Source organism: Notamacropus eugenii, chromosome 2, assembly GCF_028372415.1.
Source record: "Notamacropus eugenii isolate mMacEug1 chromosome 2, mMacEug1.pri_v2, whole genome shotgun sequence".
Classification (NCBI taxonomy): domain Eukaryota; kingdom Metazoa; phylum Chordata; class Mammalia; order Diprotodontia; family Macropodidae; genus Notamacropus; species Notamacropus eugenii.
The window spans coordinates 411,363,976-411,376,265 of NC_092873.1; the positions used below are offsets into that span (position 1 = coordinate 411,363,976).

Below are 12,290 nucleotides of genomic sequence, written 5' to 3' on the forward strand. Positions count from 1 at the left end.
TGCATGAATTTATGTATTTGCTAATAATTAAAGCTTCGCTCTACTTTCTGACAATGGGGACAAAAAGCTTAGCAACCAGAAAATATAAGGACATATCTGGAAATCAATAACAAGGAAAAATAAAGCAAATAGATCTAATTAGATAGTTGGATTTCTTCTTGCCTATCAGTTTCTGCCTGGTTTTGTATATAAGACAGTGGAAATAGGTGAATTCAGCTTCATCACCTAACAGATTCTTCAGCACAATGGATTCACTTGAAATAGTGGTGTGGTGAGGTGGTGAGCTTTTTCCATTTTTTTTTTTTTTTTTAGTAACAAGCCTTTGGACAGAGTACTGCACTTCTGGCAAAAACAGCTGTGTTAGATCTCTCTCTCTCTCTCTTTCTTGAGATACCTGTTCCTCTTGAAGGAGTTCTCAATCAATCACTTGAGTGTGAAGTAGCGTTTTACTACCAGCCTCTTTTTAAAAAAAAACCTGATATGACTTTTAGAATGCAAGACAAAGAAAAGATTGCTAAAATATAATTCTCCATTTACCTGGACTTGATTATGAAATTCTATAACCTTCCTTTTCTGAGACAGCCAAAGCTGTAAGTCCAATTGTTGTGTTGCCATATTTATTGCTTTCTAGAGGGAAAGAGAAAACCACAGTAAATGAATTCTTTAGAAAAAAAACTGCAGTACTGTCTTAGGGTCTCAGTTGAATACCTTCAAAATCTCTCTTAATTACCAGTTAGTAGGCTTTAAGTTACCATTAACCATCCACTGTTAAAATTTCCTCTGGGTACTTTTCAAAAATTTAGTACATATTTATTAAGCACTTACTGTATGCAAGGCTTTGTACTAGAAATAAAAAGGCAGAATGAAAATGGCTCCTGACCATAAGAAACTGACGTTCTTCTTTGCTAGAAGATGAAACCTTACTAAAACTACTCACTAGAAAAGGGGAGAAGAAGCTCCCCTCTCTTCTCTCCTTAACTCTACACCTTCCTTCATGAAAACAGATGACAGAGAATAGATTTTGACAGTCTCTAACATGTCCCTATCCCCAGCTTGCTACACCAGATCCTCTGAGGAACTTCCCCTTAGGTGAAGTCTAGGACTCTCTCTGTTGGTTAAGCTGAACTACTTTGTTATCAGTAGGAGAGCTCCTTCAATTTGTCTTGTGTGGTCGTGTTTGTCCTTCATTTTGAAAAGGCCACGACATCAGGGAATGATGACATGACTTGCACTTGACTTTGATCTGAGTGAAGGAGGGCTGTGCAAGGTCACCAGTCTCACTTTCTCCTCCAGAGCCATCTGGATCCAGTGACAAAATATTCATCAGGATGACTGGAGATGGCCCAGGATACAATGGGACACCTTTTTAGGCTAAAGCCTTTTTAGGTACTCACTTAAGGTGAGGTAATGTCCATTCAGTGAATAATCTTGTGTGGTATATATTTTCAGAAAGACTTGCATTTGAATCCTGTCTCATGCACTTACTAGTCATATGACGTTGGGCAAGTCACTTAACCTTAGCCTGCCTCAGTTTCCTCATCTTTAAAATGAGGGAAATAATAGCATTTGTCCCATATGAGGACCAAATGAGATTATATATGTACAGTGCTTCACAAACTTTAATATGCTATGTAAATGCTAGCTATCATTGTTATTCTTGGGTTTATTCCCTTTTCCAGGAATCTTGAAAATCAGTTTCTCAACATTCTCAGAATTGTGTCTCCTCCAGATAGAGATCTGTTATGTAAACTTAATCTGATCCAGCTGCTTTTCCACCTACATTTTCTTTAGCATTATTTGTACTTCCTCACGCCGTACATGACTGAGATATTAGAGTCCAAAAATGGAAGGCCCATTTCATTGAAGAGAAGGGAAAGGGAAGAGAAAAAGCATTTATATGAGGCCAATATGTGCTCAGTGCTTTTTACAAATGCAATCTCATTTGATCCTTGGGAGGTAGGTGTGATTACAGTTGAGGAAACTGAAGCTAAGTAATTTGCCCAGCATCACATAGCTATTAAGTGTCTGAGGTTGTATTTGAACTCAGATCCTCCTGACTTCAGGTCCAGGTTCTCACCACAGTCTGCTTAGCTGCCTCGCTGAAAAAGGAAATCATTTGGTATAGAAATATTGCTGGAACTTTGTCATTTTTTTCTGTTGGTAGTCTGCCTTCTAAGTCAGTGATAAAAAAAAAAGTTGCATCTTTAAATTTATAAATACCTCCAAGTTAGGCTGCTTCACATCTGGCACTGTCACTCTGGGGAATATATCTCCCAGAATGCTTTCAAAAAGTGGAATGTCCTCAGGAAGGAACTTGGGCAAACTGGCTTCTCTCACGGCGCATATGAGGACCACAACTTCTTCATTTTCAGAAAGCTCATCACTGGTGTTCCTTGGGAGTGGGCGGGGGTGGGGCAAGAGGGAGGGAGGGAGGGCATAAGTGAGAACCCGCATGGACTTGGAGCAAACAACTGGATATTCTTTACTAAGACGAGATACCATCAACATGATTACTTGGTACTTTACATAATACAGTGTATCTTGCACAATATATACTATATCTCTTACGTTCTACTACATTTTTTTTTGTGGTTCTTTCATTCTAAACTGGTGTATGCTAAAATGAGATGACTTCACATTGAGGTGACTTTCACATTGTGAGCACTGATAGCTAAGTTGATGGGCAACCTAAAAATTTTTTGGGTCTGAGGTGGGTTTCCCACCCCTGGAAGCACTCTCGGTCCCCTTTTTCTGTGACTCCGTCCTTGTGGAGGCTATTCAGGATTGAGGTCCATTTTTAAATTTTTCTCTGTTTCAAGATTGTGATGGCCCCATAATTTGCCAACAAGTAGCAGTGTATAGTTGTTGAAACTCTGAGTTGCAATCTGCATTTGTGGAGGCCGTTTCCATACCAGAAATTTCCTAATATAACTAAATCTCCAATCCTTTGCCTATTTGCATATTTTTCTGGTGTGTGTATGTGTGTGTAGTTGGATTCTTGGAATAACAAAATCTCTACAAAAATTAAAGCAACATGTCATTTGGAGGACAATGGGAGGGAAAGGATCATATTGGGTTGGAGTGGGTAGAAACATATTACCAAGGAAGGCTCACAAAGGAGAAGCAGCACGGAAGCAGTAAATCATTGATCCAGGATGCCCAGCAGACATCCTGAATGTTCCATTAGTATTCATGTATGTCAAGATCCGTATGATGTGTAGAGTTCTTGTGGAGGGCATATGGGATGTATGGCACATTGCACAGGATGAGAAGGTATGGGTGGGCTGCACTTTGCACAACTGAAGGAAGTCTCATATTCACTGAAACCCTGAAGCAGTCACCCATTAGAGATGTTGTAAAGGGGGACACACCCTCTGGGTGTAAAAATGCAGTCTATTACCTGTGGGGCACCTTCCAAACCTGAGATTTTGTGCTACTGTTTTCAGACTACATTCACTCCTCTGGGAACTCACTGACTCAAGAACAGACAAACTAGACATAGGTTCAGGGACAATGCCTTCTTTATATTCTCCGATTCAACCTATAAATTCTGGTACAAAGATTTAGGTGAGCTGACTCTGGAATGCGGCATTGGCTATAATCATTTAGGCGTTCTTTGCTGATATTCAGAACATATTGTGCTTTAGGATCACCAATGAAGGTAGCATTAGAGGAAAAATTTCCCCCTCCAAAATCCCCTAAACCCCAAACAAAACCCAACAACCTATTCACAAACAAATTTTATATTTTGTAATATGTCATATACTTTCTAATGATGGAAATAAGATAAAAACTATTCCATCACTATCTGTGTGCTGCATTTTTGACTAAAAGTATTTCAGAAGCAGCTGGGTGGCTCAGTGAGTAGAGTGCTGGGCCTAAACTCAAGAAGATGTAAGTTCCATTCCAGCCTCAGATATTTAATATTTATGTGACCCCAGGCAAGTCACTTCATTTCTGCCTCCCTCAGTTTTCTCATCTGTAGTATGGGAATGATAAGTAGCATGTATTTCCTAGAATAAAATGTGCTAATTGTAGAGTGCTTTGTAAATGTTAAAAGTGCTATATAAATGCTAGTTATTATTGTTATTGTTGCTATTATTATTGCACATCAATCAAAGTTTCTCAAGGGAATCTCTAGAAAGGTTTAAAGAGATGTTTAGATGCCCTAGATCAAATGTAGGGGGGGCAAGATTTTTATTAATACCTCAAATACAGTTATTCCTTCCACACTGTGGGGATTAGGGGCATGGTATCCCCATGATCTGGAAAATCCACATAAAATTTTTTGGCCTTCCTTTCATACCAGAGAAGTCTGACTTATTAAGACATTAAAAGATAAAATATGTTGATATTATACCAAAACTATATACATATTTTATGCAATTTTGAGTTTCTAAACTTTTTCTGTGTGGTATGCTGGCCTTCACATGTTGTCTGTGGCTTCTGCAAAATTCCCCCCAAATTCCTATTTAATTTCTTATGCTGGTCTCAGATCTATTGAAAGTGTGATGGGGAAAGTTGCAAAGTGGAAGGAATAACTGTATGTTCCTTCTCTATATCCTGCAGGTTTCCCAGGGAAAGGGGCCAAGCTCAAGCTGAAGCAGGTATGGTGGTGGCTGAGAAGGCCAAAGGGCTTCAAAGGTCCCAGCACTCTGGACGTTGAACTTCAATGACAATAAAATGTTTCCAGTCAGTAAGCCTGGAGTCCTCTGACCTGAGACAGTGGAAGGTGGACATTAAATTGCGCCACCCAGATCCTCCGTTGATGGAGGAGGGGCCAGGGTAGCTACTTCATCATTTCCCACCTAGCTACTTTCATGGACTTCACTACCTCCAGAAACTCATTTTTCTGTAAGATCACATCAACTCTGAGATTCCCATTTCCCCTGAGCCCCTAGTCCTTGGGGCCTCTCCTTCCCTCTAATTAGAGAGGGTGGACATCCAAGAGCTCCTCTCAGATCTTCCATTTAAGGAGGGTGCTTAGGGCAGACATCTCATCAGCAGATCTCATCCACTCCCTCGCCCCCTTCCGCCTGGACTGCTTTTATCCTCAGAGCTCAGCACAGTGCCTGGCATAATAGTAAGCTCTTTAAAAAATGTTTACGGATTAACTAATTGAATTTATCTGTTACATGTCTTCAAGTCCTCGCCATATTCTCTTAACCTTATGACTGATGACTTATTATAAGGAAGAACAATAGTTACTTATACTCTAGCCAGTTCCTTTTCTCCTTCCTTCCTTCCTTCCTTCCTTCCTTCCTTCCTTCCTTCCTTCCCTCTTTCCTTCTTTTCTGGTTATAGACCCCATTGACAATATGATGACATCTGCGGACTCCTCAGAATGTTTTCAAATGTATAAAATACATGCGATTGCAAAGGAAACCAAAAGTATTGAAATAAGATATTGCTTTTTCCCCACCTAACTTCACAGCCAGCAAAATCTGTCCACAGTCCCCTTGTAGATCCCATGTTAAGGACACCTACTCCAAACTGTTTTTTCTCTCCATGAAGGAGCTCTAATGTGAATGATGGAGTGGAAGTGCACATCCATTCCTCCTCTTTTCTTCAGGCTCCTAGAATTCCTGTCCCATTCTTCATTGTGCTGTCTCAATCAGCCCACCTTAGGCTTTTGGATGATCATTTCATCTGTTATTAATATTGCTATAATATAACTTCTGAATCCTATTTGACTTACATTCTGTACTCCTGTTTTTTTCGGCCAGCCATGCTTAGCACTGTCTTTATAGCTCTCATGCCAAAGTCATAATGATCCTAGGGGAAAAAAATATTAGCTTAAAAAAATAGGACTATTTTCAAATGAATACATAACAATTTTTTTGTCAAAGATGTATGTGTGTTTGTGTGTGCACATGACTGTAATAAGAATACAGGAAACCCTGAACCAGTTCTAGATTTGCTGCCTCTACCATCTTTTTCTCCTCTACCTACCCCACCCCAGCTAGTGGCACTCTTGGAGCCAGGAAGACCTGAATTCAAATCCAATTTCAGACACTTCCTAGCTGTGTGACCCAGGCAAGTCACTTAACCTCTATTTGCCTCAGTTTCCTTATTTATAAAATGGGGACAATAACAGCATTTACCTCCCAGGGTTGTTTTGAGGATCAAATGAGACAATAAATATTATGTGCTCAGCACATTTCCTGGCACATAATTGCCATATGAAAAGGTACACTCATTATTATTGTCATCACTATTATTCTTCTTCATCTGGATACAGCCTTCTTCTAAAAAGAGACAATTATTAGATGCTCAGGAGATGCTGAAGATGATGACATTAACTGATACAACTGATATTAACTGTTTTTTGATGGGCAAAACTGGGAGAGAGTTTTGGAGAGAAATGACACCTGTCTGAAGTATTAGGAACAAATACACACAAATTTGTCTATTCAAGGAGATCTCTATTTCTCATGATTGAGGACGGTGTTCCATAATGCAAAAAAGAGGCATTCCACCATCTCAGGAGACATAAACTCCTGGAAGTTGGAGGTTAATTTTCTTTTTGTTTTTGCATCTTCAGAACATAACATATCCTTATGTACTTGATAAATGTTTGGTGGATTGACATGGCTTCATCCCCTTTGTTACCATGGGTTTGGGAGCACAGAGGAAGCAGGTGACTCTGGAAATATTTTTCCAAATCCAGCTAAAAGGCAAAACTCCTGAAGAGTTTTGATTCCCTAGGGAGGATGCTTTCTTCACTAGCCAGGTTCGCATCAGGGCATTTGTCTGTTGGTGGAATTCCTTCTCCTCATGGCACTCTCTCTATTTCCTTGGACTCAGGCCATGAGACCAGGAGGGACAAGTACAATAGTAGCTTTCAGAACAGTCAACAGTGTGGATGAGTGGAAAGGACATGACTCTGAGAGTCAGGAGGATCTGAGAGTGATGCTGATACTGACGCTGATATTGACGCCAATACTTGCTAGTGTTCAAGCTTTTGCTCAATTGATGGAGGACTCTCACTAATTCCAAGTTATCATTGCAGGAAACCTCAGTCCCAGACTGAATTCCAAGATGAGCTGGGTCAGGTTATGACTTTTCCTTCTCATTTACTTTCTCTTTCTTTGCTGGTAGGTAGGGGTAGTAAAGTTATGTTTGATGAGTTACATGTTTGCAAGACGTTGAACTTTTCTGAAGTTTCACTTTTCCTTACGTACAAAATTAGACTGATTATACTTGGACTCCATCTCTCACAAGGCTAGTGTGAGGAAAGGTATTTGGACAACCTTGAAGAGCTACACAAATGAGTGGTGGGTTGGCTGTTGTCCATCGTTTTTGAAGAGGATCAAAATGACCTCACCATGATAAAGTGAAGTTTCAGTGTGTCTGACAGTGGCTGATCAGACCAATAAGAGCTTGGAGTGCTCTACCACAGATTGGGCACAGATAGTCCATGTGAACATTTGGGGTGGTTACTCCAAATTTGCACATGTTACGTTTACTTTGTGATATTTCAATTCTGCTTTGCTCATAGAGCACAGCACCCTTTCTGATGTGGGCATGCCATAGTGAATGGTCCTGTGCCAGTGTCTCCCATGTCACACAATCAAATCCAAACTTCTTGAGAGAGACACTGAGAATGTCCTTGTATCGCTTCTTCTGACCATCCTGTGATTGCCTGCCCATAAAACAGCTTTTCTGGCAAGTGTACATTTTGTATTCGAACAATGTGGCCAGTCCATCAGAGTTGCACTCTCTGAAGCATAGTTTTAATGCTTGGCAGTTTAGTTTGAGCAAGGACCTCAGTGTTTGGTACCTTATCCTGCCAGGTGATCTTCAGAACCTTTCTAAGATAATTCAAATGGAAGTGATTCAGTTTCCTGGAATGGCATTGGTAGACTGTCCATATTTCCCAGGCATACAGTGAGGTCAGCACAATGGCTCTGTAGACCTTCAGTTTGGTAGTCAGTCTAATACCTCTTCTCTTTCTTCGGAGCCTCCCAAATACTGAGCTAGCTCTGGTAATGCGTGCATCAACCTCATTGTCAATGTGTACATCCCTAGAAAGTACAGTACCAAGGTAAGTGAACTCACCTACAGCATTCAAAACTTCTCCATTTTTTGTAACTGATGATTTCACATATGGATGGTGTAATGGTGGCTGATGGAGCACCTCTGTTTTCATGGTGTTAATTATTAGGCCAAAATTAGCACAGACAGCAGAGAACTGATACCTACGTATTGCATCTCAGTTTCAGAGGCTGCATTGAGTGCACAATCATCTGCAAACAGAAAATCATGCACCAACACTCCCTCCACTTTGGTCTTGGCTTGTAGCCTTTTCAAATTGAAGAACTTACCATCAGTACATTAGCTGATCTTGATGCCTGTTCATCCTCATTGAAAGCACACAAATGACTACATTCTAACTGAAGGAAGTCTTATTTTTAAAGCTATCTGCATGAGGTCTGTTTTTCTGAATTAGAGAAAAAAAACCCTAGGTTTTTAATAAAAAGAACTGTTTATGGTTACTTTTAAAATATTACCTAGGGCTCTGAGAAAAGCACTTCATTACCTGGTGCGAAAGTTGCTTGATAGCTAGTTCATAAAGGTTAATGAGTTTAGCTGACAGCGGTTTTGCAGATTTAAAACCAGCTGCAAACAGCATGATTTCAGCAATCAGTTGGTAGTGGGGTACCATCATCACCACTGGCCGAAAAAGAGATTTTAAGTTATCTGGGAGTTCCACACGTCCTTTGTATCTTAAAAAAAAACAGAGGAAAACATTTCTCAATCTTTAATTTTTTTCAAACAATTTTTTCCTTAAATATAAGAATAATATTTCTACAGCTGGTGCTAAATTGTACATTGTTATTATTCTTATATATCTTGATAATTCTTACTTTAAATAAATGAAAAGAGGGTATTCATTACAGTCCTAAGCTATAAAGTATGGTAAAGCTAAGTGGGAAAATGTAAGAACACGTATACCAAGTAAAATTTAGCAAATGGTGAGATAGGTATAAGCACACAATTAAACTTTATCTATTTGGTTATAAATGCTAATTGTTAGTCTTTTGGGTCTGGCAATAGAACTATATTGGTTTTGTGTTGTTTTTTTTTTTTTTTTGAGAGGGAGAAAGTCTTAGATTTCAGGCCTGCCTTAGATACTTTTTAACTTGAACAATTAGTCACAGGCAAGTCACTAAAACTTTCTGGTCTGTTCCATTATTTATAAAGTTGAGGATAATAATCCTGTTGCTACCTCTCTAACATGATGTTTGTGAGGAGAGTACTTTGCAAACCTGAACATATTCTACATCTAAGTTATTATTCTGTTACTCAGGCCTTTGTTAAGGTGGTCTTTGGGCATCTTTGGACATATGTCAGTGAAGATGAATTGTGTCATTGGAGGGCAGTTTCTGGGAACATCTACATGACAGCATAAACAACTCATTGAAAAATGAAAACCAGTCACCCAACCAGGCTTCTTTGTGAATGCTATTGTTTATATGACATTGAAAATGAATGATACTAAAAGAAATTAATTGACTGGTTATTTTTCTATCAACAAGAGAAGTGAGGCAGCTAGGTGGTTCAAGTGGACAGAATACTGAACCAAGACTCGGGATGATCTGAGTTCATATCAGGCCTCAAGACACTGATTAGCTTAACCTCTGTCATCAAACCTCTGCCTGTTTCAGTTTCCTCAACTGTAAAAGGAGGATAATAATAGCACTTGTCTCCCAGGGTGGTTGTGAAGATCAAATGAGACAACATTTGCAAAGCAATTTGCCAACCTTAAAAGTGCTGCATATATATAAAATGCTGCATATATATGTACATATTTATAATACATATATACACATAATATATACGGTTTGTTGTTGTCCTTCATTCTCAAAGAGGACCAAAATGACATCACCATAATAAATTCAAGTTTCAGTGCGTCCGACTGTGGCTGATCAGACCAATACGAGCTCGGAAGGCTCTACCACAGGTTGGGCACAGAGAGTCCATGTGAACATTTGGGGTGGTTTCTCCAAATTTGCGCATCCTACATTTCCTTTGTGCTGTTTCAATTCTGCTTTGCTCATAGAGTACAACAGCTTATCTGATGTGGGCACACCATGCTGAGCAGTCCTGTGCCAGTGCCTCCCATGTTGCACAATCAAATCCAGAGTTCTTCAGAGAGACCTTGAGAGTGTCCTTGTATTGTTTCTTCTGACCACTGTGTGATTGCCTGCCCCATGTGGGCTCTTCATAAAATAGTCTTTTTGGCAAGCATACATTTTGCATCGGAGTTGCATATATGTATATACATTTAATATATCTATATATATGTAATGCTAGGCATTATTATTATAGTTATTTTATATTCAGGTGCCTACTACATTGACATGTACACAATAAGTACCCAATAAGAGTTAGATGGTGAAAATCCAATTCAACAAATGTTTATTAAATATCTATTATTGTATATGCTTAGTTAGTATCATGAGGAGCTGAACTCATTCCCCTCTGCTGGAATTTAAAATGTGTTTTATCATGGGGGTTTCATTTCAGACAGGGGCATTTATTGATGAGAAGGCAGGGGGAATAGAGGTGGGAAAGAGCTAGAAGGGGAGGGTAAGAGGGCAGGGCTGACCAAATGACAAGCATAATTTTGGAAAACTCTCCTAGAGTGCTAAATTATATTAAGACAAGGATAAAATTTAACTTTAGACCTATTGAGATTTCTTATGCCTCCTGTAGACTCACTGTTACTTACCCAGGATTTAAGGTGACAAAGACTGCACAGGACAGGTTGATGCGGACATCTTTTCCTTCTAGGAAAAACCTAAAATTGATTGCATTTTAAAAAATCAGTAACAGAAAGAAATATCTTCTACAGGCAAACATGGCATAACAATACAGGTATCAGAAATCTCCTAATGTTACATGATGGATAATTTTTTTTTCAAAAATAGGGCATTGCTAAAAACAACAACAACAATAAAAAACCCTAAACAAACCAAAAAAAAGCATCAAACATTTTTATAAAACTCCCAACAAGTAAGCCCATAAGGGGGCATAATTTAATCAATCATTCAGTTAACAATCATTCATTAAATGCCTACCATGGAACAGGTACTGTTTAGTTTAATGACTCAAGCATAAATTTGGAAAAATCAGATTGCCCAACTGGTTAATTGCTTCCACAAAAATAATAAATTACATCTTTACAATTAAATTGAATTCCTTTTTCTGGCCATGGGGGTTATTTTAGGAAAAATAGAATAGAATAAAGATTTACTTTTTTAATATTGGACACTACAGTCCTCCTGCAACATATTTTGTAAGAGCAGAACTTTCCACCACTGTCCCTAAACATACATTAACATCTTACTCTTTCAGAATCATGAGGGTGAGGAGTATATGTGTCCAGTGTAAGGACAGTAAGAATGAAATATATGATAACAAATTTATCTTTAACACTTAAGTTTGGTCTGAAATGTGAGATAAATTAATCTAAAATGTTTAGTTTATGGAAGACTTCAATTAGTTACTTGCTCTTGTTTCAGGAAACCTCAATCCCAGATAGAATTCCAAAATGAACCAGGTCAGATTATAACTTTTCCTTGTCTTATTTACTTTCCCTTTTTTTGCTACTAGGTGGGGGTAGTAAAATAATGTTTGACTTGTTAGTAGAGAAAAGATATCAAGGTTAATAGGGACACAAAGTTGAAGGATTTACAGCCATCCTTCTAGTAATTTTTCAAAAACATAGGTTTCATCGTGTCATCTCCCCATCCCCAACCCCACTCCCCCAGTCCCCTAAGCACTTCCCAATTTCAAAAGGCTCCAGTTGGTCCCCATCTCTTCCAGAATAACCTAGCCTTTCTCTCCTCCCCTTCCCAGTCTTCTTCCACACCTTCCCTCCCACCCTCACTTCCAATCCCACTCCACTTACTCCTTGATCCAGTGGCAATGGCCTTGCTGTTCCTTGTACAAGGTACCCCATCGCCTTTCTCCTCTGCCTGGAATTCTCTCCCTCCTCATCTGTCTCCTGGCTTCCTTGACTTCCTCCAAGTCTCAGCTAATACCTTATTTCCTACAGGAGGTCTTTCTTAATCCCTCTTAATTCTAGTGCTTCCCCTTTGTTGATTATTTCTAATATATCTTGTATATATCTTGTCTGTACATAGTTATTTGCATGTTATCTGCCCATCAGTCTATAAGCTTCTTGAAGGCAGGGACTGCCTTTTCTCATTGTTTATATCCCCAGAGTTTACCATGGTACTTGAAACTAGTAGGTCTTTAATAAATGTTTACTGACTTCC

General features: G+C 39.0%; 1 protein-coding gene across 1 annotated transcript in view; it reads right to left on the bottom strand.

Moving 5' to 3' along the window:
- Nucleotides 1–12,290, bottom strand: part of DNAH14 (dynein axonemal heavy chain 14) — a 404,178-nt gene that overhangs the window by 238,922 nt on the left and 152,966 nt on the right. The window contains exons 33-37 of the mRNA XM_072647720.1: nt 10,739–10,807; nt 8,543–8,729; nt 5,699–5,775; nt 2,221–2,392; nt 538–627 (exon numbers count right to left, since the gene is read on the bottom strand). Of these exons, the coding sequence (XP_072503821.1) occupies nt 538–627; nt 2,221–2,392; nt 5,699–5,775; nt 8,543–8,729; nt 10,739–10,807 (595 nt within the window). The remainder of the gene's footprint in view (nt 1–537; nt 628–2,220; nt 2,393–5,698; nt 5,776–8,542; nt 8,730–10,738; nt 10,808–12,290) is intronic.